This window comes from Lampetra planeri, chromosome 2 (genome assembly GCF_965212315.1).
Source record: "Lampetra planeri chromosome 2, kcLamPlan1.2.h2, whole genome shotgun sequence".
Lineage (NCBI taxonomy): Eukaryota > Metazoa > Chordata > Hyperoartia > Petromyzontiformes > Petromyzontidae > Lampetra > Lampetra planeri.
The window spans coordinates 26230972-26257647 of record NC_136108.1 but is presented as its reverse complement, the minus strand read 5'-3'; the positions used below and the strand labels follow the sequence as shown (position 1 = coordinate 26257647).

Genomic DNA, 26676 nt, shown 5'->3' with positions numbered 1-26676 from the left:
TTACTCTCGACGTGTCAATTTGAGATATCTGCGGTTGATGAATGGGCATCGCATTGCCCAGGGATTCGTGCACGGGAACACGTTGTTCCTTGCAGTACTGTACCACGCATCCCACAGCATGACCATGGGTCTTTGTCATTGTCCGCCCTCCATCAGATATTCCCGAAGGAAGATAGAATGGGCAGCCCTGCACCAGGCAAAGTGTCCATGAATGGATGTGCCATTAGAAGAGATTTCCAGCCATTCATGCGCAGCAAGAAATGTTCAAATTGCGAAAAAGGAAAAAAGATGAATGGATGTACCTTTACGCACAATGGACCATTAAAGTGCCTTTAGAAAAATCGTCAAAAAGCATATTCGGTTCGCTGTAGTGCAGCGCTTTCACGCTGTCTCATTTGAATTATTTTCGTCAACGCGTTGTTAGTTTCTAAGTATCGGGGGAGCACCGTCGTGTAATTCGTTTCACGTGGATCTGTGTGACGTCCTGACACAGCACCAGAACGTGGATAATTGAGCCGTCTGCAATATTTGCTCATATTTTAACCTGAGAGCGCACACTTGCAAGGATTCTGTGCCGTGAGTTCAGAACTTTGCCAATGTACTCTCTGGCCAGATGTGCACATATTGTCCTGATCAAATGGTACAGAGGCTGCATGCTAGAGTTTCTCGATGGCGGTTGACATTAATTTGTGTTGCGTACTGCAGGATGTTTGTTCCCTGGGGTCTTATCCCATCCTACAAGGCTTATGTGTCCTCCATATCTTTTGTACGACAGTCACGTTCGACCCAAGGTAATTCTGAATCCGATTTGTACAAACCTGGCATACATTTGCTTTGCCGTGTCCAATTTGGCTGGCCTAACCTTTTAAAATATAGCTGTTGTAACAAATGACTGAGTGTGCGTACACTCGCAGATAGATATTGACCTAACGTGGGATTGCATTTTGGCCAGGAAAATTGGAATAAATAAAATACACATACCACCGCGTACTTTTAGTGTACAAACAAACAAAACATCAGCATGTATCAATACAATAGTTTTTTTAATGAGATTTTAAAGGCGATAATTAGCCTCCTGGGAGACACAGGGACATGCTGTGATGTTTTTTTCCGAATCAACTCGCTATTTTTATTTTACCAGGTAAGGCTCACCGAGCTAATTGTTTTTTTAAGCGACCTGGCCACAAATGATAGCTAGTTCAACGAAGTGGCTTATCATGTGGAAATTTCTTGTAGTCAAGTACTCCAAATGCATTTTTCTAAATGTAGAGGGAAAACCGCAGGACTCAGAGAAAAATCCACACGACCACGGGGAGAACATGCAACCCGAAATATACAGGCGTCAGGTACGGGATCGAACCCACCACCTCCTGTATAGCAGGCGAGATAGTTAACATCTCGCCACCGTGGCGCCCCAATTAACAAGTGCAACAACTTAACTCATCAAATCGAATATCCTAAGTTAGTGTGAACATGATGAACACATTCTTCTGCATATGTCATGTAAAATATTTATCTGCTCAATATCAACATGCATAATGTGTTTTGGTTAATAAAAACATAAATTGCTTTCGGAAAATAAAAGATAATGTGCTATATCATTCACTAATGAATTATATAATACGGAAGATTGTGAGGTTAACAAATGTACAGTGAGGGAAAAAAGTATTTGATCGCCTGCTGATTTTGTACGTTTGCCCACTGACAAAGAAATGATCAGTCTATAATTTTAATGGTAGGTTTATTTGAACAGTGAGAGACAGAATAACAACAAAAATATCCAGAAAAACGCATGTCAAAAATGTTATAAATTGATTGGCATTTTAATGAGGGAAATAAGTATTTGACCCCTCTGCAAAACATGACTTAGTACTTGGTGGCAAAACCCGTGTTGGCAATCACAGAGGTCAGACGTTTCTTGTAGTTGACTACCAGGTTTGCACACATATCAGGAGGGATTTTGTCCCACTCCTCTTTGCAGATCAATTCCAAGTCATTAAGGTTTCGAGGCTGACGTTTGGCAACTCGAACCTTCAGCTCCCTCCACAGATTTTCTATGGGATTAAGGTCTGGAGACTGGCTAGGCCACTCCAGGACCTTAATGTGCTTCTTCTTGAGCCACTCCTTTGTTGCCTTGGCCGTGTTGTTTTGGGTCATTGTCATGCTAGAATACCCATCTTCGACCTATTTTCAATGCCCTGGCTGAGGGAAGGAGGTTCTCACCCAAGATTTGACGGCACATGGCCCCGTCCATTGTCCCTTTGAAGCGGTGAAGTTGTCCTGTCCCCTTAGCAGAAAAATACCCCCAAAGCATAATGTTTCCACCTCCATGTTTGACGGTGGGGATGGTGTTCTTGGGGTCATAGGCAGCATTCCTCCTCCTCAAAACACGGCGAGTTGAGTTGATGCCAAAGAGCTCCATTTTGGTCTCATCATGTCCACAACACATTCACCCAGTTGTTCTCTGAATCATTCAGATGTTCATTGGCAAACTTCAGACGGGCATGTATATGTGCTTTCTTGAGCAGGGGGACCTTGCAGGCGCTGCAGGATTTCAGTCCTTCACGGTGTAGTGTGTTACCAACTGTTTTCTTGGTGACTATGGTCCCAGCTGCATTCAGATCATTAACAAGATCCTCCCGTGTAGTTCTGGGCTGATTCCTCACCGTTCTCATGATCATTGCAACTCCACGAGGTGAGATCTTGCATGGAACCCCAGGCCGAGAGAGATTGACAGTATTTTGTGTTTCTTCCATTTGCGAATAATAACACCAACTGTTGTCACCTTCTCACCAAGCTGCTATGCGATGGTCTTGTAGCCCATTCCAGCCTTGTGATGTCTACAATATTTTCCCTGACATCCTTGGAGAGCTCTTTGGTCTTGGCCATGGTGGAGAGTTTGGAATCTGATTTATTGATTTCTTCTGTGAACAGGTGTCTTTTATACAGGTAACAAGCTGAGATTAAGAGCACTCCCTTTAAGAGTGTTCTCCTAATCTCGGCTCGTTACCTGTATAAAAGACACCTGGGAGCCAGAGATCTTTCTGATTGAGAGGAGGTCAAATACGTATTTCCCTCATTAAAATGCCAATCAATTTATACAATTTTTGACATGCTTTTTTCTTGATTTTGTTGTTGTTATTCTGTCTCTCACTGTTCAAATAAACCTACCATTCAAATTATAGACTGATCATTTCTTTGTCAGTGGGCAAACGTACAAAATCAGCAGGGGATCAAATACTTTTTTTCCTCACTGTATTGCCTAAGCAGGACAGGTATTTGGTGGATGCCGTAAAGCAGATGTATTGAAAGCTGGACTATAAGCAACTAGAAAACAAACGTTTGGCTTTGGGTATATATACATGTAGAACATTTGAGCAATTTTTGAAAGCAAGATATCACAAGTAACTTTGTATTTCTCGATGGAATACTGCAAAAGAGCATGGTAAAAATCATCTGGAAGAGGAACTGCATACACTATGGACGTGTGCAGGATTGAGTAACGGCGCTGATTACTGTGACAGAAATGTAAGTGGGTACGAACATCTTGGTGAACAGGGGCCAAGAGCTGGAGCCAGACCGACGCGATACCGCGAGTCGCCTTGTGGTCTCATTGGCGGAGTGCTCACCGTGCAAAATGCGCGGCAGGGAAGTTTGCGGTGGCATCGGCGATGTTTGCCAATCGATGACCTCCACTTGACCTCGGCTTCCGAGAAATATCTTGCATTGGTGCCGTAACCATAACCGCATTTTGTTTTTGTCGCCAGCCATCGCCCGTCTGCCAGACCACAGAGATGGCCATGGCGTGCCCCGAGTGTTCCTTCTGCAGTCACAAGGAGGCGGTGCACAGCCGTCAGTACGGCGTGCACTCCTACCTGCACTACTTCTACCGCGGCGGACCATGCGGCGCCGAGTCGGAGGGGGGTGCCTGCGGAAACCCGAGACTCGAGACGGCGCGGGCGGCCGATGACCAATGCTCTGACGAGCTGGAGAAGGAAAATCGCCTGTGCGCATCCAGCATGTACAATGTAAGGGGATCCTGTCGCGTTCGCTGCAGTTTTCACCGCTCACGTGGTATGCCTGTGTGTCAAGCTGTTTGATGCAACCCAAGGAACGTAATTTAATGTTCGAATAAAGGTTCCACAAATTTTTCCATTACCAGCGGTGAAAATGGGCAGGAAAGCCCCGGAACGCACGCTGTGATGGGAGTGAAAATTTGAACCCGATTGACTGCCTTCTGGAAGGAATCAATGATTTTTTTTTGCTCACAGGTAGACGCTTAGGCTAATAGAGAGACCCGCAGACACGTACAGAATCCCACAGGCATGCTCAGAGACCAACATACACACACAAAGACCTACAGACACACAGACACCCACAGACACGCAGATTGACACACAGACACACACAGAGACCCACAGACACACACAGAGACCCACAGACACATACAGAGACCCACGTACACACAGAGACACCCACAGATACACATAGAGAGCCACAGACACACACACAGACCCACAGACACACACAGAGACCCACAGACACATACAGAGACCCACACAGATACACATAGAGAGCCACAGACACACACACAGACCCACAAACACACGCAGAGACCCACACACAGAGCGAAGCTCCTCCCTTCCTTCTCCTCAGATCTATTGGAGGTGGGAGGGAATCATTTAAGACTTCCCCCAGTAATTTCTTCCCATTTCCAGCCATGTGCATTACACACACATCAAAGCAGACTCGTTCATTTTGGAGTGGACTTTTGTGGACGCACAAAGAGGCCAATCACTGAGCAGGCACTGCCAGGCATTCTTTGTTGCCACTTGTGCAATTGTGTCACCATGGTTGCTTGTGTGAATACATGTCCGAGTATGGTAACAGGTGGAACGCGTGGCGGCACCAGATGGCACGAAAACCAATATCCGCCAGTTTCTAAAACCATTCATGGCCTTCGTATAGAGTACTAAATATGAACGTTGCTGTCTCGTTGATGCCCTTAAGTAGCGTAAGCCAAAGATCATAAACCATCATCACACGAACTCTGGTCATCCTCGCAGGGGATTTTGGCTCGCCATCGAACAAAGACGGTCACTGCATCGCGCGTGCTTCTGCGACCGTCTGGAACGGATTTCTCATATTATCAGGAGCGTAATTTACGTAACTAGCGTAATAACCAGCATAGGGGCAGGGGGTGCCTTGCCTCCCCCCACCTCCCCGTAGCCAAAGGAACGAGTTGGGGCCTCCTTGAAAACTACCGTGAGATGTTTTCAACAACAGTGTAAAAGAAGACGGAGCGCCCCTACAGCGTTAAATGCTCGAGACCGTGAGCGTAACGACGATGTGATTAGGCAAGAGGAAGCCGCGATACACAACAGCCTCCAGGGTGCAAGCGTGCGAGACAAATCAAATATTGGGGCCCCAACTGACCGATTGCCGCACACCCTGAGATGATTATGGCGTCACTACGCCACTGGATATTAGATCTAACATTTATTTCAGGGCTTTAGTTTGTTGTCCTTCCCCCGCACCTCCGATGAGCACGAGCACGGTTGGTTTCGCACGGTGCGTAATAAGTCCAACATAAAGATAAAAAAGATCCCCCGTATAGCCTTACCAGACTGTAGGGGCAAGTGCTGTTAGCGAGCACCTAAAAAGGCCAGCACGGCACACGAGAGGGTGGGTGGCCAACACCACGCCCAGCCGCCTTTGTCTGCCTAGCGGCAATGTTTACATATCGCATCAGGTACTCATTTGAGGCTGAGTCGACCTAGGGGAGGTCCAGGACCGGTTCCGATAATCGTCACTGATGTTTGCCGTGAGTGGGAATCGAACCCGGGTCGCCAGGTTTGTAATGCAGCACGCTAACCGCTACACTACCGCTCCCCACACATCCACACATACAGACATACACACTTACACACATACACACATCCACACGGCGTCTGCAGCTGCCTCCTTGGACTGGTTGAACGAACTTTGCGTTCGACTGCCAGGCGACGATTCACAACCTCTTGCTTTTCCCTCCGGCAGTACGAAAGACGGAGACTGCTCCTAAATATCTGCAAATGTGATGTCAGAATTTGTTTTAATCCGAACGGTATTCCGAGTACTGTATATACATGTGGCATACTCAAATCCCCCAGGGTACACTCAGATAAAGCACTGGTCATTCACGTGCAATCCTCAGGGCGGTTCTGATATTTTTAACATGTGATGTGTACAAATAAGAGCTCAATCGATGGGCAATATGATAACGCTTTAATAGCACCACTAAAAGCTTGTGCCTGTGTGAATTATGCATAATGAGCGCTGATTCCCCGAGCGCTGCGTTAAATCTATCTTAATTGCTTATCGATGTGTTGACCCTGGGCTGTGCACGCGATACCGTCCTAATGTTATTTTTATACTTTTTTTTATTTTACAACTTCATTAGCCTCGCAGCGCCGACTGGCTACGCCGTGCCGCCCTTTCATCAGTCCACCACTGAACGGGGGACAGGGAGGGGGGGGCTCGAGGGGGGGGGGGGCTACGGCCCAGGGAGCCCCTCCCCCCGCCGTGTAGGCCGTCGGGATGATCTTGACAAGGCCGAGATAGTAACCAAACCCCACGACCTGCCCATGCGGCAAACACCCACACGAAATGATAAACTAAACTTGTGGGTTTTTTTTACTACTAGTTAAGGCCCGCTGAGCACTTATGGAGCAATTTTCATAAGCGATCTGGCTATCACAAATGATGGCTCAACAAAGTGGCTTCTCACGTGGCATTGTACAGCAGCCACGTACTCTAAACGCGTGAAGTTGATTCTAAATGTGGAGGCGAACAAAACCGGAGGACCCGGAGAAAAATGCACGCGACAATGGGGAGAGAGACACGCAGACTCCAAATATACAGCAGGCGTCAGGGTCGCGATAGAATCCACGACGTCCTGTACACCAGGCGAGGGTGTTTTTTGTCGCATCCGTGGCGCCCATAGCCGAGGCTGTTAACGGCAAAAAGGTCAAACCTAAAAATAGACATCATCAGTCACGAAACATTGAAGAAAAAAAAGAAATGTTCTTAATTAATGACATGCTCCCCCCCCACCCTCCCTAAGGCCCATTGCCTTCCGTCGGTTGCAAATCAATGCCGCGTCCTGGGCATCAATCAGTGAGTAGGTCAGCACCGTGATGGCAAGTCAAACAACGACGACGATGACTCCGTCCCTCTTCCCACGTGCATCGCTGCAGAAACCGCCATACACGCAGCTCACATAGCACACACACACACACACTATATATATCTCTCGATACACATTACCGTAGATTGATTTTATTTCATACAAACGACCAAACCGTTATCAATCTATTTTACAGTCAACATTACGGTCTAAACAAAGTAAGGGTCTCATCCATCATTTGAGTTAAACGCTACTCAGACACAAGAAACAGCCAAACAGCAGTATCCTACAGAAAGCATGCAGCTATTCATTTGGCTACAATACGAAGCAGTCGATGTCCGTGAAAGCTTTAGAGAAAACAACAACATCTTCCCATAATCACGTCAAACTGCTCTTACCCGTCTCTTTATTTCACGTTGGGGGAGCAGGGTTGGGGCTGCCTTCAATGCCTCTCGTGGCTCTGCTCATTCTGCCCACGTGTTTTGTGAGTCTCGTACATTCGTCTCCAATTGTTCAGCGAACTTTGTTTGAGCATTGACTTTCGTTTATTCTCACATTCACCCTGAGCTCAACGTTGCACCCTTCCCAGTTGCGTTGGCCGAACATTACCTTCCGTTCAGAATCGGATTACAAAGTCTTGATTTAGACTGCAAGAGGAGGAAATCAGTGGCGGATCAGCAAGCGACAACAACAACCAATGTAAACATCACGAACAAGACGAACGATGGGAGCACACAAATATTATCATTGGACGTTTTTGTCCTCAGCACATCTGATGTGACTAATATTTCCCCCGTTATCATTCACATCTTTATTTCCCCAATCCTCTTAGGTCACAGTGAGTTTAAAATACTGTACTGCGATCCGTATTTTTAAAACAGTTGGACTAACAATTTATCATTATGAATTAAATTGAGCTCTCCGTAATGATTTGGATAATGGGATACAGCAAGGTTAGGGGGCGTCCATAAATGACGTCACGCACCTGGAGGGGGGGGGTCAGACATTTGTGACGATGTGTGACGAGGGGGGGGGGGGTTGAGAAATGTGACATCAAAATACGCCACTTTAAATAAATATAGACAACACGTTCTACTTAATTAAATATACTTTATATTCTTAGGTTTTTTCGGTAAAGTCACGTAGGTAAAAACATTAAAAAGTCAAATAAAATAAAAATAAAAATCACGACGTTTCGGAGGCAACACAAGCTTCCGTCTTCAGGTGGTACCGTCACAGCCACGACAGCTGTATCAAGTAAATGAGAGATTGCAGGAGTTACCACTGCGTTTATATAATGGTTGGAGAAGGTGGTGGGGCAAGGGCCGCATACTTATTATTAATATGGTAAGGTGAGGCTTGAGACTAAGAATAGACTGCATAACAAAGGCTGAGCCTTTGTTATGGAGAGGTGCGGTTTGTGACTCAACCTGTAACAAGAAGACCACCACTAAACATTGTTAAACAGTAATGGTTGTCTGTCAAATAAGATTGGCAAATAAGTGTAGTTAAATCTTTTTTGCATGGTTAATCACATCCTTCCAATGATTACTCAGTTTGTAACGTCATCACGGTTGAAATTATGTCTGTGTTTGTATATTTGTATGGCTTCGTGTACAAACCTTTGATGGTAGCCAGGAGGTTTGCAGAGAACCTTGGTCTCGGAAAATACAATTTCATGAGAGCCCACCGAGTTGTAGCAATGATCGGCAACGGCCGAAGAATCAGTTCTGCCGTGTTTCAGATCTGACTTGTGCTCGCGGACACGATCAGAAACATGACGTTTCGTTTCTCCAATGTAGCAATCACCACAAATGCAACTCAATTTGTAGACTCCAGGATACTGTAAGTCAGGAACGACATCCTTCACAGATGGAATCAAATCACGGATTTTATGCACTGTACTGAATCGGACTTGGATCTTATGTTTGTTTAGAATTTTGGAGATCTTTTTGGTCACGCCTGCTATGTATGGCAACGTGATAGTTTTGGTCGGAGTTTCATGTGGCTGTTTCTGTATGGTGGGAGAGACAGCTTGGCGGATAGTGCGGTCATAGTATCCGTTCATCCTGAGGGCCCGATGTACATGTCTTAATTCACCGGCCAGGTGGTGTTGGTCAGCAATGCCATGGGCTCTGTGGTATAGCGTTTTGATGAGAGAATTCTTTTGAGATGGGTGGTGGTGGGAATCCGGTTTCAAGTAGGAATCTGTGTGGGTGGCTTTCCTGTAGACAGAATGTCCCAAGGATCCGTCAGGCCTCCTCTCAAACAGAATATCCAAGAATGGTAGTTTACCGTCTTTCTCCACTTCCATGGTGAATCTGATGGATGGGTGTCTAGAATTGATGTGGTCCAAGAAGTGGTTCAATGCTGGGAGGCCATGTGGCCAGATGACGAAAGTGTCGTCCACATACCTCTTCCACAAGGAAGGACGCAGGGTGGATGTCTGGATGGCGTCTGATTCAAACTTTTCCATGAACATGTTGGCTATAACTGGTGACAAGGGGGAGCCCATAGGGGTACCCTCATTCTGTTTGTAGAAGGTGCCATTCCAGGTAAAATAAGTGTTGGTGAGGCAATGCCTAACCAGCGCAGGTACATCAGAATTCAATTCATGTTGGACTAAGTCCTCAATTATTGTTAGGGTGTCCGGTACTGGGACTTTGGTGAACAAAGATACTACATCAAAGCTGACGAGGATGTAATCAGGAGATAGTACCATGTCCTTAACCATAGAGACTAATTGGGTTGAGTTGAGTACTGCCGAAGAAGTCTTGCCTGTGAAGGGGAGCAGAGTATCTGATAGAAAACGGGCTAGTTTGTACGTAGGAGAGTTTATCGTCGACACGATGGGTCGTAGCGGGGTGCCTTCTTCATGGATTTTGGGAAGACCATAGAGTCTGGGAGGTCTAGCCGCCGATGGTTTTAGAGAGGGACGTTTGCGTGGTTCGATTAGGGAAGTCGAACTCGTGATGATACTGTTGGTTTTTGTCGTTAGGTTTTTAGTGGGATCGTTTTTAATTTTGGAGTAACTCCCATCATTAAGAAGGTCCAGGATTTTGTTGTTGTATGAATCTTTATCCATGATGACCGTGGCATTGCCCTTGTCTGCCGAGAGGATGACTACATCATCTCTCTTTTTTAGGTCCGCGAGTTCAGAGCGTTCGTTTTTGCTGATGTTACTAGTGGGTTTCTTAGCATTATTAAGAATAGTAGCTATTTCAGCTCTTGCTACATCCGCATGGATGTGTCCTATGCCTCTGAGGGCTACATCAATCTGAGAAATCATATCCTCTACTGGTATATATTTAGGGGTGACGGCGAAATTTAGTCCTTTGGCCAGTACCGTTTTTAGATTGTCAAAAATTGGGATGTTACTCTGATTAATCACGGTCTTGTTAACATCCAGCTTTGCGATGTGTGGCTCTGGTTTCTTCTTAGATAGGAGGTTGAATTTAGAAATCAGGTTAGCTTTGCATTTGGCTGACATTGAGTCAGCAGAAGGAGAAGTCATGTAATCAACGTGGTTCCAATCGGAAGGTGACATTTTTTGTGTTAACATTAAATGTGTTTGTAAGAGAGTCTTGTCTAAATTATCGAGTTCAGATCGGTGTAACCTTATTCTCTCCGAGATTAGTGATAGGCTAGCTTTAAATAAGATCTGTTTAGAGTTCGGTGAGGACACAGCAGCAGATGTGTTTGAGAGGAGGCCTGACGGATCCTTGGGACATTCTGTCTACAGGAAAGCCACCACCACAGATTCCTACTTAAAACCGGATTCCCACCACCACCCATCTCAAAAGAATTCTCTCATCAAAACGCTATACCACAGAGCCCATGGCATTGCTGACCAACACCACCTGGCCGGTGAATTAAGACATGTACATCGGGCCCTCAGGATGAACGGATACTCTGACCGCACTATCCGCCAAGCTGTCTCTCCCACCATACAGAAACAGCCACATGAAACTCCGACCAAAACTATCACGTTGCCATACATAGCAGGCGTGACCAAAAAGATCTCCAAAATTCTAAACAAACATAAGATCCAAGTCCGATTCAGTACAGTGCATAAAATCCGTGATTTGATTCCATCTGTGAAGGATGTCGTTCCTGACTTACAGTATCCTGGAGTCTATAAATTGAGTTGCATTTGTGGTGATTGCTACATTGGAGAAACGAAACGTCATGTTTCTGATCGTGTCCGCGAGCACAAGTCAGATCTGAAACACGGCAGAACTGATTCTTCGGCCGTTGCCGATCATTGCTACAACTCGGTGGGCTCTCATGAAATTGTATTTTCCGAGACCAAGGTTCTCTGCAAACCTCCTGGCTACCATCAAAGGTTTGTACACGAAGCCATACAAATATACAAACACAGACATAATTTCAACCGTGATGACGGTTACAAACTGAGTAATCATTGGAAAGATGTGATTAACCATGCAAAAAAGATTTAACTACACTTATTTGCCAATCTTATTTGACAGACAACCATTACTGTTTAACCATGTTTAGTGGTGGTCTTCTTGTTACAGGTTGAGTCACAAACCGCACCTCTCCATAACAAAGGCTCAGCCTTTGTTATGCAGTCTATTCTTAGTCTCAAACCTCACCTTACCATATTAATAATAAGTATGCGGCCCTTGCCCCACCACCTTCTCCAACCATTATATAAACGCAGTGGTAACTCCTGCAATCTCTCATTTACTTGATACAGCTGTCGTGGCTGTGACGGTACCACCTGAAGACGGAAGCTTGTGTTGCCTCCGAAACGTCGTGATTTTTATTTTTATTTTATTTTACTTTTTAATGTTTTTACCTACGTGACTTTACCGAAAAAAACCTAAGAATATGAATCATTACAGTCACGAAAGCTTCAAATCTAGAATTAAATATACTTTTTAATATATGTCAAAAATCGTCAAAAATCGCGTGACGTAATTTATGGACGGCCCCTTAATCGTTCGGGTTCGTCGATGCTTGTCATTATTATTATAAGATCACGGTCCTAAGTGCCTGTAATGGAAGTTATGGGCAGCATAGGCTAGACAGTTGCACTCTAGATAATGGTGCTACTGCTTCTGTTGTTGGCAGCACGCTTGGCTCCTTACAACATCCATACACGTACAGCCTGGAGCTTCCCGCCGCTGGGCAAAATACTCCCCCATTCTGCTCCATCCCTTCCTGTCCGAGCTGCCCGTGTCCATTCGTGGCCTCTGAACTCTGCGGCGCTGTCTTGCTGCTGCTGCTGCCGCTCTTGTCTCTCATCTCTCGTCAGATGTTCTTATGATATGCATGCTGCTGACCATTGCCACTGGATATTCTATTGATTTAGCAACAGCATTGTCGGTGATGCTTGTGATTTACCTTTGGACAATAGGCTCTACCCGAATGCGTTTTCTTGGGGGAATTGTCTAACCCAATATAACATTACTTATTCTAATCTGCGCCTCTGTGTTAATCACAATTGCTGGGTCCACAGACGAATCTGTGTTGTTAAAGAAAAAAAAACTGTGATATTTTTTGCAACGTTACAAAATGGAATACAATTAAGGCTCGAAATAATGTATGAATCTTTTGTATGAAGCAAAATACTTCTGTGCTTTACATATTTGTAGCGCAGATTAAACTGGATGAAAATATTACATTCTCGGAGGGTAATCGCGGTGGTTTATTTTTTTCAAATCATGCGTATTGTTCAAATATACATTTAGAGAATTCATATTTTTTTTATTACGTTGATTGTTGTTCAGCGTTCCCCTCACATACTCTGCACTACAATGCATCGTAGTTTTGAATATAAATTATGTAAATGTATTGTATTCGTATTTTAACAATTTTGCTAGTAAATTACGTTGGTTAGTAAATTGACCGTTATACAATTATTAGTTTTAGTCATGAAACCTACTCTGTTGCTGAATTGGCTTTATCTTGAAGTTAACTGCATTATTTTGATAGTAACATACTTTCTCATGTAAGTGCTATATTACTGCACCCTCTCAATTATTGACTTCGAATTTCCTTTGTGATGCTCTTGATGTAACGACACGGTCATATCCTTCATTGCCGAGGGCACCATTAAGAGCCGAGTAGACAGGATAATTAAATGCTGGATATTTTGGTAAAGCCGGGCATTGTGCCAAGATGACTGCACTCCAGCACTGTGGAGGCAAGGGTCGTTGTGGAGTTTTTTTAGACTCTCAATCCCGCAGGGCTGCAAGGTAAGAGAGTCATACAGAAAATGCGTTCGTGGGCACTTCTGCACAGACCTTTGTCCTGTGTCACTTCTGGTTTTTCCCAGGTACTCTGGCTTTCTGTAACATGCAACATTATTTCTTAGAAAAGAAGTGGCGAAACATTTCAATGCAGAACCCTTCGGTACATTCAAACTGAGCAAGGCTTTCCTGGATTCCATGTATAATATGCAGCAAACACTCCACGCCTCTGTCCAGCAAATAAATTAAATTGGGACACATCAGCCAGCGTGGAAGAGCAGGCCAACATACCCTCAAGAGGGGCTCTGTCTGGTGAAAACCCTTCCATCGTACGTGACATAATGAAACATTGCAGGGATGCACCTGTGCATCAAATTTTAGTCTACGCCTGTTTTCAAAGATAATTAATCTTTACTGGTTTTTTTCATCCCTTCTTTATTATTTAGTTGTTACCTGTCCTCAGCATTATATAAAAAAAAAACTGTATTGGTGTTAATGGCAATGCTTTTTTAATGTCTTCTCGAAAACGGCATGCAGGTGATAGCCATTGTTAAAGGAGCAAATTACCCCGACTGATTGTAATGCAAGTCCAGCATTGCCCTGTGTTGTGGGTTACAGCTGCGGTCTCTACAGATAACCCGTGGCTTGGGAGCCACGTGGTCAGTTTAATGAACAGCAATGCAGATCATTATTTGGTTTTATTCCAGAAGCAAAGACTCTGGTTGTACCGTATTTAGTTAATGGCACTCATTTTCAACGAGGTGAGAGACGGTTTATTCACCAAGGTTTAAATAAATATCCCCATGGAAAAAGCCAGCGATTCTTGCCCAGGTCCACGGTGTGATTTGCCAACGCGATGTCTCACCTGGGCCCGCAGGCCGGAGGTGTGACGGGCTGCATCATTCTACTCATCGGGATCGCAGTGGTGTGCACCGGCTACCTCATCCCCCCCAAGATCGAGTCGTTCGGCAAGGGCGACTTCTTCGTGGTGGACAAGCACGCCTTGCGCTTCAACCGAGCGCTGGAGATGTGTAAGCTGTCCGGCGCCATCCTGTTCTGCCTGGGTGGAACCTCCCTCGCCCTCGGCATCGTCCTGTCGGCGTGCTCTGTCCTCCGCTCGGGCGACGACAAAGGCGCTTGGTTCCAGTCCCAGGAGCAAGGGGAAACGAGACACAGCGATGGCAAAGCGCGCGGTGGCTGGGCCCGTGCCGCTGAGAAGCTGCCGGTAGCGCTGTCCAAGGTGCTGAACGTTCAGCCCTCCGTAAAAACGGGTTGAGTGGCACCGCGTGGCTGTTCTTGGGAGTGTTTAAAAATCGGCTTGTCCGAACTTATGAAAAGGGTGTTGACCGAAATGAGACCTCGATCGTTTGGTCGCTTTAACAACAGGGCAATTATAGGTGAGGTGCTAGAATCAAGGCAATACCGTGAATCGGTGTGAAGACTGGATGAACAGTGAAAGGTAGAGTTGTACTGTTGGCTGCTCATGGTGTGACAGGCAGTGAGGCAGTTGTGACTGAATATCTGCGGATTATTTTTGTCGGTAGAATGCAGTTGATTGGGTAGTTATTCACCATTATGTCAAATGATTCCGTGCAGAGATGTACATCTATCTTTTGCAGCAGCATCCTGGATATATTACATTAATAATCTGTTACAGTATTTTTTAGTTGCAGTGATAGGAGACAATACATGATTTTAGAAAACACGTCGCTGTCGTGGTTTTGGGAAAATGAATCGTTTTAAACAATTTTATCCAATGTTTCAAGTTAACCAGAATAAAGCACATTGGTATTTATATATTTTTCAACGGGGACCTGTAGCAACAAATATTCGTATTATAGACGTGTCAAATAGGTAATTTTTAAACTTGCATATTCAGACCACGATACCAACACAAAATGGCGTAATCTTCAAGCACTCCAACAGGGTCTTTAAAATATGCCTAACAGCAGTAGCATTATTTGATGAATATTCCTCCAACATCACAGGGCAACCGTTGGAACAGAACTGTTGATGTTGGGAACCGTTTTAAACGCAACTATACAGCTGCTTAAGCCATGGAATTGCACCAAACTTTCCAAAATATTTATGAAGGAACACATTTTTCGACTGAAGCAGCAATTGTGTAAGTTGTATATGCGCAGTCGTGTTGTACAAATGGCATAACCATTCTAATAGATAGCGGACCGTGCGGCAGTAGCAGTCTGTTTTCAGAAGCCTTGTCTGGCATCGGATTCGCCCGATCTGCTTTAGGCTTTTTCACGCATATTGGGGTTGGGTGATTATGGGGAACTTATTTTGACCCCACACACAGGGTGTGTCATGGCAACTTCAGGTTGTGTACTACTGTCTGGAACCTGGCATATTCATTGTTATTGGTACATGTCCGATTAACTAGACGACATCTTTTTTTATGAGGACTACAATATATCAGGATCACACACAACCTTCACCAAGCCCCACTAAGACTGACCAAGCCTGAAGGATATCGGGGAATATGATGCCAGACAAGGCTTTGATGAATGTTGAACTTCTTTCGCACCGTACATAGCCAGCAGATTGCTGCTGTGAACAGTCTAATGATGTTGCTGTGCATGCTGAATGATGCTGCTGTTGTGCGTGCTGCTGCTACATATTTGCTGCTGCTGCTACTACACAAGCCGCCTGGCCTACAGCAAGCCGTTAGTACAGAGTCGCAATGAGTAAGCTTTACGGCTGTACTCACTGGTAACGTTCACAGTCCTGTTACATTCCCATTCCTAATTCGCCCACCTTTGTGGTCTACGGAGAACGGATGCAAGGACGGCGACTTAAGCAACAAATGTTGACGAGTCTCACACACACACACAGCCATACTCGAATAAAGTTTTCAAATTAATTCTATAATACGGTGTTTTTTTCATCAATTGGTGTCTGGGGTGAGACCATTAACTCTCCCCTCCACTTGAGAAGCCTCTTCCATCAAGGACCCCGGCCTGAATTGTGTACCACCGAGGCGAGATGGAATGTACCTCGCCTGGTAATCAGGAGCTTGTGGGTTCGATCTCGACCCTGACGCCTGTATAATTGGAGTTTGCGTGTTCTTATCTCCCCGTGGTCGAGTGGATTTTTCTCCGAGTCCTCCGGCTTTTCCCTCCACATTCACAAAACATGAGTTTGAGAGTATTTGGCAGCTCTAAATTTCCACATGATGATAAGCCACTTCGTTGAGCTATCATTTAGGATAGCCAGGTCGCTTCTGAAAAAGAGCTATATATATAACTCAGTGGGCCTTACGTGGTAAAATAAAACATATATAGCATAGTAGCATCAGTGGAGCCTACTGAGTAATGTGAACCTTGCACCACCCGGGCACCTCACTTCCATTCATTTATACTGTCGTGTGCCACGGTGGAAAGTGCACAAGTCACAGTTGGAAGGTTATGAGGATATTCAAGGGTAACCCTCTCAGTTGGAGGGTCAATTTAAATACAAGCACAAGATAGCAAACAATATTTTTTATAGCACGAGAGACCTACCTACAACACCTCACACAAGACTATTAAGGAAGAATAAGCATGCATATGCACGAATTCTATAATGATTTCCAACGTGTTTGCCCTCGGAAGTATTTGTCTTTGCTACTGAATGCGTACTATCTGCTATGACATGGATCCCGCACTTCGGATTTCCCGCACCTCCAATTAGCATGGTTGGCTACGTATGGTGCGAAAGAAGTTCAACATACATACATCAGCAATATGGACGTCGACCAAGCAAAAAGAACACAAACTTAAATTCGTGGTTAGAAGCACGGGGAGGTGCACGCTTGGAATTACGTTGAGGGACAGAAAGAGGAGCGCACAGGCTTCAAGGACACGTGCAGGTTACCGACTGCTCAGAAACGTTGGCTTGGGCAGGACGCGCCGTTAAGAGGGCCGCCGGTTGCAAAGAGCGACGGGACGACAATCATGGGGGCGAGAATGCTGCCCCCAGAGCACACGTGCGCCGTGGCGATGGCAAGCGACGAGAGCGGCTGGTGGTGCGCGCAGGTGCCTCGGTTGAATGCTCGCATCGCGGGACCCACCGCCGTGGGGGTGGGGGCGGTGGCAGCTTGGCTAGAGGCCTACGGCGAGCGGTGTGTTTGTCATGGCTAAGCAGCGTCACAAGCCTGCCGAGCCGCACGTGGGCGTACGAAGTGTGACGTCATCGCCTTGGATTAAAAAAGAAAACGTTTTTATCTTGACTGCTGAATTCTGAGAAACCCTTTTAAGCACGTTGGCCTGCTTTCCAAAGGACAAGTACCCAATAGCGGCACCGCTTTCATACTCAAAATTGTGTTCGTGTTTGGATCGTCTTTCTGAGAGTCGTGGGGGATCAACGCTGCAGACAGGCAGAAGGACAGAGTGAATGCATCGCGTCAACTGTAGTTGAAAAGTGTCACTGACCGAACACGTTAGCTCACGTTCAACTATCATTGCTCGTTGACATGACCGCGTAAATCATACAATGATGCAGAAACTTTTTAAAAAGTATTTAATCCTCGGAACGTTTTAAAAGCCTTTTTATGTAAATGTGTAGAAGCATTTCATTAGATTCTGACTAACGTTATAAACCGGTGCAAACAAAATGAACGCACGCTAGCATCATCACGAAGTTATTCACAGCGAAGTGGGCTACACGTTATTAATTCACAATATCAAGACCGTTTTTTTATTGTCATTGTTTGCTAAGCCTATGTAAAAATTGTAATTATTCTTACGTGAAAAAAAACAAAAAAGCGACAACGTAACAAAAACTTTTGCGGTGGATGCTATAACCCTTAACTATCGCAGTGTTGTATTATTGAGCTGGTTGCGGTCATCAGTCTGGCCAGCAGCGCTTCAGTGGGTATGGCCGCAAATCACCATGGGATGGTCATGAATTTGAACCTCACTTTGTGGTGGACTCGGTGAATAAAATGAGTAACACTTTGTGAAATCTCAACGAACGTTGTACTGTGGATAATCTGGCACCCACCGTCTACATTTGGAATGCACCAGCAATGGTTCAGGGTTTCCAAAAGTGGATGAGAGTGGCTCCAAAGTCGCTTCCTCATCGAGACACTTTGGCTTGACCTGATCCGGCAGCTGCCATCATCCCAGGTGCCAGGGGTAATCGGACAGCATCACCGAGAAACCAGGTGAAAAAAAATCAGCTAACACACGGTGATGAAATTTAAACTGAAATTGTTGTTGCCTATTAAAACAGAAAGTGATGTTGATCAAAATTGAAAAAAGATCGGTGACAAACAATAATTTCATTTGGCTATGAATGGACTCTCGAAGATAGAACTGGCTGACAGACTAGTTAGAAAGATCGATTTATTTATTTTCTTCAATTTATTTTAGGGTAAACATGGCGTGGACTTCATCCAGCAGTAAATTGACAATGGCTGATAATGATGATAATGATGATTATGATACATGTTATTCTATTACAGGCATTGCAACAAATAGGCTGCAAAAACAACGCAGCGTCAGTTCAGCGCGCGTCACGTCACCGACGAGTGTGCCCCTTCCCAGCGCTCGCAAGCGAACGGCGTTGTTGTGCAGCCCCGGTATTCAGGCTGCCCCTCTATCAGTGAGGGCCGATGGGTTCCCTTGGCAGCTGCAGAGAGCCGGAGCTGTCCGCGTTCTCCTGCTTCCGAGGCCCGTTGCCGTTGACCAGGGCGGCCGTATGTGGCGAGTGATTGACACGCGCGGGCCGGAGAGAAAAAGGTGGGCTCTCCTTGCTGTGAGCCACCTACATACGTAGCGCCACGGAGGGACATCATCATCATCATAATCATCATCTTTCATGCGGTTAGGTGGCTCGCCATGGTGGCGAGATGTTAACTCCCTCACCTGGTACACAGTAGGTCGTGGGTTTGATCACGACTCTGAGGCCTGCTGTATATTTGGAGTTTTGCGGTGCCTCTCCCCCTATGGTCGCGTGGATTTTTCTCCGGGCCCTCCGGTTTTATCCTCCACATTCATAATCAACATACGTTTATAGTATTTGGATACTCTACATTTCCGCGCGATAAGCCACTTTGTTGAGCTTTCGTTTGTGGCCAGATTGCTTCTGAAAAAGAGCTGTAAAACTCAGTGGGCCTTACCTGGTAAAATATAAAAATGTTCAGTGATTTAGTTTGTTAATATGCATGAAGCTGTTTCAGATCATTTTGGATCTCTTTCATATTTTCGGATCATTCACATTTGTGAATCATGTAATGTGTCTTCGTGCTGACAAAACTGACATCGCCAGATACCATGTGACACCACTTCTCGTGGTAAAAGCGCGGTCGTGACACGATGTCCGTGACAGCATCCGATGACGTGTTTACCAATCAATACAAAACAATAACAAACATTCGGGGCAATCCAAAATTTGTATCTCGACCAGATTCTCAGATTTAATGGAATAATCCTAAAATCTCGTTGACCTTTGGGCTGACCTAATTTCACGTAAAGCCTCCCAGTTTGACACGTAGGAAGCTTTCGGCGAGCAATAGTATTCATCATAAAAGTTTTTTGAGGTTAGATCGCCAATTAGTAAGGTTTGTTACGTAAACAAAACACGCCGATTAGTTACTCCATTAGCCCAATGGTGTATTGGAGAGCAAATCCACAACATTGACAATTTCAGTACAACGTTTCACATCCTAAAAAAAAATGCACTGTAAATCCACGTTTTATTCTGCTTGATTATGCTGGGGGATTTTTTTTATCATATCAAGACATGTTTCACAATTTACCGTGCTGACGCTTTATGTGCCGTGTATATTTTTGTTCCATCATCCAAATCCTTTGCGCAAGTTGCACGACATTCGAAAACTGGTGGCGCTTGAGTCAGATGTGGGAAAAGTATAGCAGTACAATTGCTATTGCCCCAAGCTATGGTGAATGAAGACAATGTAAATAATGACATTTATCCCATGAAGTAAATGACAGCCACTTGCATTTTATATTGAAAAACACACATAAATGTATATATGTATGTTGAACTTCTTTCAGACCGTACATAGCCAAACATGCTAATTGGAGGTGTGGGGGAAGGACAACAAACTAAACACAAAAAGATATTCTACAAAAAAATATTTTCAATCTAGATTTAAAGTGCATAGCTCCAGTTGCTTCCTAATATCGGAAGGAAGAGCTTTCTAGACAGCCGCAGAAGCACATCTGAAAGCACGCGATGCAGTGACCATTTTGTTCGATGGTTAGCCAAAAGCCGCTGCTGCGAGGATGACCGGTGTTCACATGATGGTTTATGCTCCTTGACGAGATCAGAAAAGTATTGTGGTAATGAGTGCAACCTCATAACATCAAGACAACCTTCTCCCTGATAAGCGAGCTTGTACCTTTCCGTGGGTGAGAGCCCTCACCTTGTCCTTTCTAGCCGTGGGTTCAGTCAGGTCCTCTTCCACTATCTCTGCTGCCCTCTACAGAGTGAGACCAGAGTATGCCACACTCAGTAAAACGCATGGGTACGTCTTATTATCACGCAGCAATCTACGCAGCGCATAGACAATTGTACTCTCACTATCCACACGGCAGTGTAAATGGGAACACCGCGGTTGGTCGTTGGGCAGGTCACGTGTGCTGGGGTCGAGTGTGGGTAGCCCCACCTCCTTCAGAACGCCTGGCGAGGGCGCATCAATGGCCGTGGGCGGGATGGGACGTTGATGACTCGAGCGAAAGTTGTGCGTGCAAAGCGCGGCCTTGCAAAGGTGCGGCCAGCGCCCGGGCCGCAGGTGCCACGGTGGCTAGGAGATGTTAACTGCCTCGCCTGGTATACAGCACATCGTGGGTTCGATTCTGACCCTGACGCCTGTATATTTTGAGTTTGCATGTCTCTGTGCCCGTGGTCATGTGGATTTTTCTCCAGGTCCTCCGGTTTTTCCCTCCACAGTTAGAAACATGCGTTCAGAGTTATTTGGTTACTATAAATGTCCACATGATAAGCACGCTTGGTTGAGCTATCATTTGTGGTAGCCTGGTCACTTCTATATAACGAGCTACATAGCTCAGTGGGCCTAACCTAGTAATATAAATATATGGGTTTTTATTTTTAGGTGTCGGGGGTAGCAGAAGCGCAATGTTCACCTGGTCCAGTGGAAGCTCCACCTTCGTGTTGGTGTCCTCCTTCACTTCCCGTGCCCCCTGCATCTCCCTTCGGCCTGGCCGTGCCTTGAACACCCCGGCCTCGTCTGGAAAAGGAGCAAAAAAGCAAAGCGCCAGGACACAAACAATATATTGGACCGTTATACTGGGTTCTTCCGTTTCAAGTGCTTTTCGGTTTGTGCGATCTCCCGTATCTCCTCCGCTCGCCGCCATTGAACCGGATGAAACGTTCATCACCTCCGGAGGACGGGGAATGAGAGGACCGCCTGCCGCCATTGCCCCGCTTCACCCTGACTGGCCGGGCGTGGAACACCGCGTCGGAGTCGGTGCGGTCGCCCTTCCCCTCCTCATCCTTCTTGCCAGCCGCCTTAGGCCTGGTCGGCCCATCCGAGGCCCCCTCGCGCACGTCACCTGTGGAGCGCGTGTGCCGGTTTTCCTCCTGACACGCACACACGCGCAAAAAAAAACACCACGTCGAGATGCAAAAAAAAAGTGGAAAAAACAGGTTGGGGAAAAATGTAATAAAATCACACACGCGCAGGGATCGTGTCAGGCTTTGCAACACGTGTTTCTCTTCAGAAGTATTGAACAGGCAAGGAGCTGAAGAGTCGCCATCACGGCGAAAATTAGGTGGTATGCTCCCAAAGGAGTTCTTTTTTTGCTTTGGTTTGTGTCTTCCCAGTTTTTGGAGCAAAGCTTGTATCTGCTTGGCTGCTTTTCGATAATGGCAAGTCCCTCATAGTAATGGCAACTTTTGCTCATATTGCGCCATGTTTACGTGAGCGATGGAACTTCGACACCCTCCCCCCCCCCCTTTATGGCCAGACGTACAAAACTAATGCGTGAACTGAACTTACAGGACCCGCCACGCTAAACTGTTTGGCTTGCAACAGAGTTTCAGGATGAGGCTTCACTGGGTCGAGCGCAAAATGAAAGTTGTTGACAAGCAATAAGAAATACTGAGAGAGCAACTGGTGAGATTTGAGGGTTTGGTTCTTGAGTTCTCATTAAAAATGAAAGATCACTTTTGAGTGTGGGGGGTATCACGGTCTAAGCCCGGTGTCTCCGTTCTCAGAAAGTGGAGAGCTTTTAGAAAGTGTTTTGCATGCAAAGTGTGGATAAGAGACAAGCTTGTTTTTATATATAGTCGTCGAAAAAAACACAGCCAATCACAAAAGATGCTATTGTCATATATACAAAGAGTATACGAGTATGTCTCCCTTATCGGCAAATGAAAATACATTGCTATCTGCGTAACAGTCCTAATTGATTGATACACTTTGCCCAAGTAAAAATATACTTCACGGTTACACGAATGAGTCTTCAATGTCTGTCGTAAATCATGGAACTACCAACAACGAAAGCGATATATTGATTCTCGGGGTTTTTAGTTTTCAAAGCAAGCGAATACTTTATGATTGATATTCAAAAGCACTCGGAGCTCACCTGCAGAGGTGGAGAGATTAGGACAGAGTCACTGACTCCCCCTGTAGACTGGCTGAGCCTCTTAATCTGATCACAGGGATGCACAGAGAGACCGACAGAGCTCTACTGCGCTAACGCAAGATGAAAGGAGACCGCGCGGAACGAAGAAGAGTCATTTATTTACCATTCGTGACAATGAAAGGCTGTTACATTTCTGGCCATGGAGTGACCAAAACTGTGCAAACAAGACGGGGGGGGGGGGAAACAATTAGAAACAACGCGAATGAAACGGTCAAAAAGAGGCTAATTATCGATCGTTTAATTGAATTGTGACCATTTAGCAAATGTTCGAGGAGACATTTCATGCCTAATAAATAACTTCCAACCGATAAATAACTCCAACACTTTGTTGGAGTGTCTCGGCACTGTCAGCCCTGTTCATGTTTTTTTACTCAACTGCACTAAAACAGGCCTGTTGCCCTGACGTAATCGTTACCATACTGGACTCAAAATCCATAAGTCAATGGTTCAATCTCCCGGCAACGGCGGTTAAAACAATGGGCACGTTTTTTGTTTTAAATCTCCTCCCGCCTCTGTCCACCCAGCAGCATGAACTGGGGGCACCAACTTTAGCCAATTGGCAGGTTGTATGTGTGGTGGGGTAAAGTGTGGGTACCCCCACTTCTTCCAACATCTCTGGCGACTGTGAAAGAGGAGACATATACACCTTCTAGAGGGGGCCCTCTCCAGCTGTACATGAGACATTTAATAGTTCTTGGGCAAAACCCTTCAAGTGACGTTTTTAATCGTTCACACAATTGTGGCCGCACTGTCCCTTTCACTCTGCTATTAGTTTGTCGAATTCTCAGACCTCGAATTTCAGAAAATTAATGACAAAATCATTATGTGGTGGGTTTCTTGTGCCATCATTGGTGACTGAGCAGAGGCCTTATACGAGTTACTCTTGAGATTCCATATTTATTCATGGGAGGTCGACCCAGATTCCAACCCAGGTTCTCAGCGGTTACTGGCCCAGTGCTTTGATCTCTGAGACACCCAGCCACCTCGCTGCCCCGAATTATAACACGTGCTCGGTCTGATAAGTTTGCTCACAAATTCAGGTTCTCCAAACTAGTTCAGGTGAGAAGCTGCATCACTCTAACATTTGAGTAATATATTTTTTTATTTTACCTCTGATTTCTTCTTCCAATTTGGAGACACGGGCGGAAGAGAAGTACGGTTAGATCTGGAAGAAAACAAAAAGTAGTCAAGTGCAGCACTGTTATTAATTTATTTAATACACAACTTAGCGGAAGAGAGACAGAGAGAGAAGCTTGCAGCAATAGTGTAATAAAGGACTCTCTCTCAGATGTCGATCTCCGTTGTCCTTTATTGGGTTCGTAGAATCTCGATACCACGGCGTCCTCGCTCAGGCCCGCGTCCCTCTCGACGACCTCTCCACAGCCCCTCGGCTACTTCGATATGCAGTCTCCCTGCTGCTCCGATATGCAGTCTCCCTGCTGCTCTGTTAGGCAGTCTCCCTGCTGCTCCGCCTTGCAGCCACACCGCTGCTCCGCTCTCTAGCTTCACTGCTGCCCCGTATACAGCTAGCCTCCCACAGCCGCTAGCTCTCTGCGTCTGACACCGATGGCTGACGGTGTCGACGTCTCCCACCGCGTGGCGACCGCGCCACTCTCTCCGTCCTGCCCAGCGTGGCCTCCTCGTGTTTCACTCCGTCTCAACTCCCCCTTCCCCTTCCGGTTCTCTCCCTAAATCCTCTCCCCCACGTGACCCTAACTCCACCCACTCCCCACGTGACCCAGACTCCGCCCCCCCCTCAATCCTTGCTCGCATTACAATAGAGTAATTAAACGTTACCTACATCCTCTGTGACACCAAGGTACCTTTGCTCTGCCCACTATTTATTTTTACCATGGGGCAAAACCCCATGATAAGCTCTTACACGGCACGATACTGGTTGTAACGCTGTGAACAATTTGCAGCCATCATGATGGCGATAATGTTTTTGAAAAGTGAGTCCCTCTTGTGCCCCCTTTGTCCCTGTGTTTGGAACCTGTCTTGCTCATTCCTGCAAACGTGTTGCGCCCATCCGCAACCTCCTCTTCACAATTACATCTACACACACCGCGTCAACCCATTTGGTTTACCCGTATTCTTCTACGGGGGAAATACGTTTTCAGGTCCATACGGCGTGCAGCCTTTTCAATAAGGGCAAAAAATTGTGTCTATTTGTTTGTGTTTCTCCCTTGTTGTGATGGGACTTTGTCGGATGAACTTTGAGATTTATAAGGGGCACTGGGTGACCAATAAGGTGTCTGCAATGGTCTGTAATAAGGTAGCGCACTGATAAGGGCTTGACTGGTATGTCTACAGAGCTTTCCTGACACATTCTATTCCGAGCCACAAAGCTGCTTACACCTCTCCTCCCATTAAACGTATTGCATCCTTCACAAGCAAATGCGTTCAAAAGCCACGAGATTATTTGGTTCTTGTATCACCCGTACAGCGACAGGCATTCATGTCGCCACAAGAACCTGTCCAAAAATTACAATTGGCATGGCCAGGTTCCCGAAGTTGTTAATGTTGTCCATAAAATAACTTGCTAATGCAGTAATCTCTTGACTTTCTACTCACAAATAACCACATCATACGAAAACTAAACTCTTTATTTTACCAGGTAAGGCCCACTGAGCTACGTAGCTCTTTTTCAGAAGCGACCTGGCCACAAATTATAGCTCAACGAAGTGACTTAACATGTGGACATTTATAACAGCCAAATACTCCAATTGCACGTTGATTCTAAATGTGTAGGGAAAAACCGGAGGACCCGGAGAAAAACCACGTGACTATGGGGAGAGAAACACATAAACTCCAAATGTCCAGGCGTCGGGGTCAGGATTGAGCCCACGACCTCCTGCATACCAAGCAAGGGAGTTGACATCCTTAAAGACAACAGATTTGTACTACCTGCACATGCACACGTTCTCCTGGTGCGCGTGGATAGACAGTAAGAACCCCACTGCTTCCCATCGACTTGAGTGTCAGACTCCATTCCGACAAGATTAGAATAATTTCGGCAGCATTTTGGAGTTTGAGCTTACCACTGGGCAGACGACTCAATCAGAAGAGAAAAAGATAGCATTGGCTTGAAAGAAATAATGATCATGGCAATGATGATGATTATGAGTGTGATGATGTGAAGCAGAATTCCCATCCCCTGACAGAATGTCCGCTGTGTGTGATGGTCTCTCCTGTTTGACAAGCGGTAGAGTAGTGGTTAGCACTCTGCGCTATGACCCGAATTCGATTCCCGCTCACGGCCAACATCAGTGACGATTATCTGAACCGGTCCTGGGTCTCTCCTATGCTGACTCGGCCTCTAATGAGCACCTGGTGCGGTGTGTGGTAGACATCTCCACGAGAGAGACAAAGGCGGCCGGGCGTGGTGCTTCGCCACCCACCCCCCTTCATGTGCTGTACCGGCCTTGATTGGTTCTCGCTGACAACACTTGCCGCAAAAGTCTGTCAAGGCTATACGGGGGATCTTTGTCGTGTTTGTGGAGTTTTTTGAGAAGTGGGTTCCGGAAACTTCCATCTGCACGATGTAAAGTACAAGGAGTTCGCAAGGGCCAATCCCGAGTCGCATCCAGGTTGGGTCCCCTCCAGTTTATGCAAACGAGGAAGCTACAAAGCACAAGGGGAGGGGAGGTGGTGGGGT

General features: G+C 45.8%; 2 protein-coding genes across 5 annotated transcripts in view; one reads left to right on the top strand and one right to left on the bottom strand.

Annotated features, from left to right (window-relative positions):
- Positions 1-3794: 3794 nt before the first annotated feature.
- Positions 3795-16261, top strand: LOC144730795 (neurensin-1-like). Its single transcript, XM_078611552.1, has 2 exons — positions 3795-4028; positions 14264-16261. Exons 1-2 carry the CDS (start codon positions 3795-3797, stop codon positions 14660-14662), a joined length of 633 nt encoding a protein of 210 aa, XP_078467678.1. The 3' UTR covers positions 14663-16261.
- Positions 16262-17886: 1625 nt separating this feature from the next.
- LOC144730769 (doublecortin domain-containing protein 2-like) overlaps positions 17887-26676 on the bottom strand; it is a 65628-nt gene continuing 56838 nt past the window's right edge. Inside the window, exons 6-11 of one of the 4 annotated variants that reach the window (XM_078611522.1) lie at positions 24129-24183; positions 23122-23172; positions 21750-21951; positions 21495-21598; positions 20750-20830; positions 17887-19149 (exon numbers count right to left, since the gene is read on the bottom strand). In XM_078611522.1, coding sequence (XP_078467648.1) covers positions 18985-19149; positions 20750-20830; positions 21495-21598; positions 21750-21951; positions 23122-23172; positions 24129-24183 — 658 coding nt within the window. In that variant the 3' untranslated portion in view covers positions 17887-18984. Of the gene's footprint in view, positions 19150-20749; positions 20831-21494; positions 21599-21749; positions 21952-22958; positions 23025-23121; positions 23173-24128; positions 24184-26676 lie in introns of all 4 variants that reach the window. The other 3 variants (XM_078611539.1, XM_078611517.1, XM_078611531.1) reach the window with 3 other exon arrangements.

Bases quoted from the DNA above. Each gene is read 5' to 3' on its own strand.
- LOC144730795 (XM_078611552.1), top strand. From the start codon at position 3,795: ATGGCCATGGCGTGCCCCGAGTGTTCCTTCTGCAGTCACAAGGAGGCG. The intron at 4,029-14,263 runs GTAAGGGGATCC...CTGGGCCCGCAG, and splicing joins GCGCATCCAGCATGTACAAT to GCCGGAGGTGTGACGGGCTG.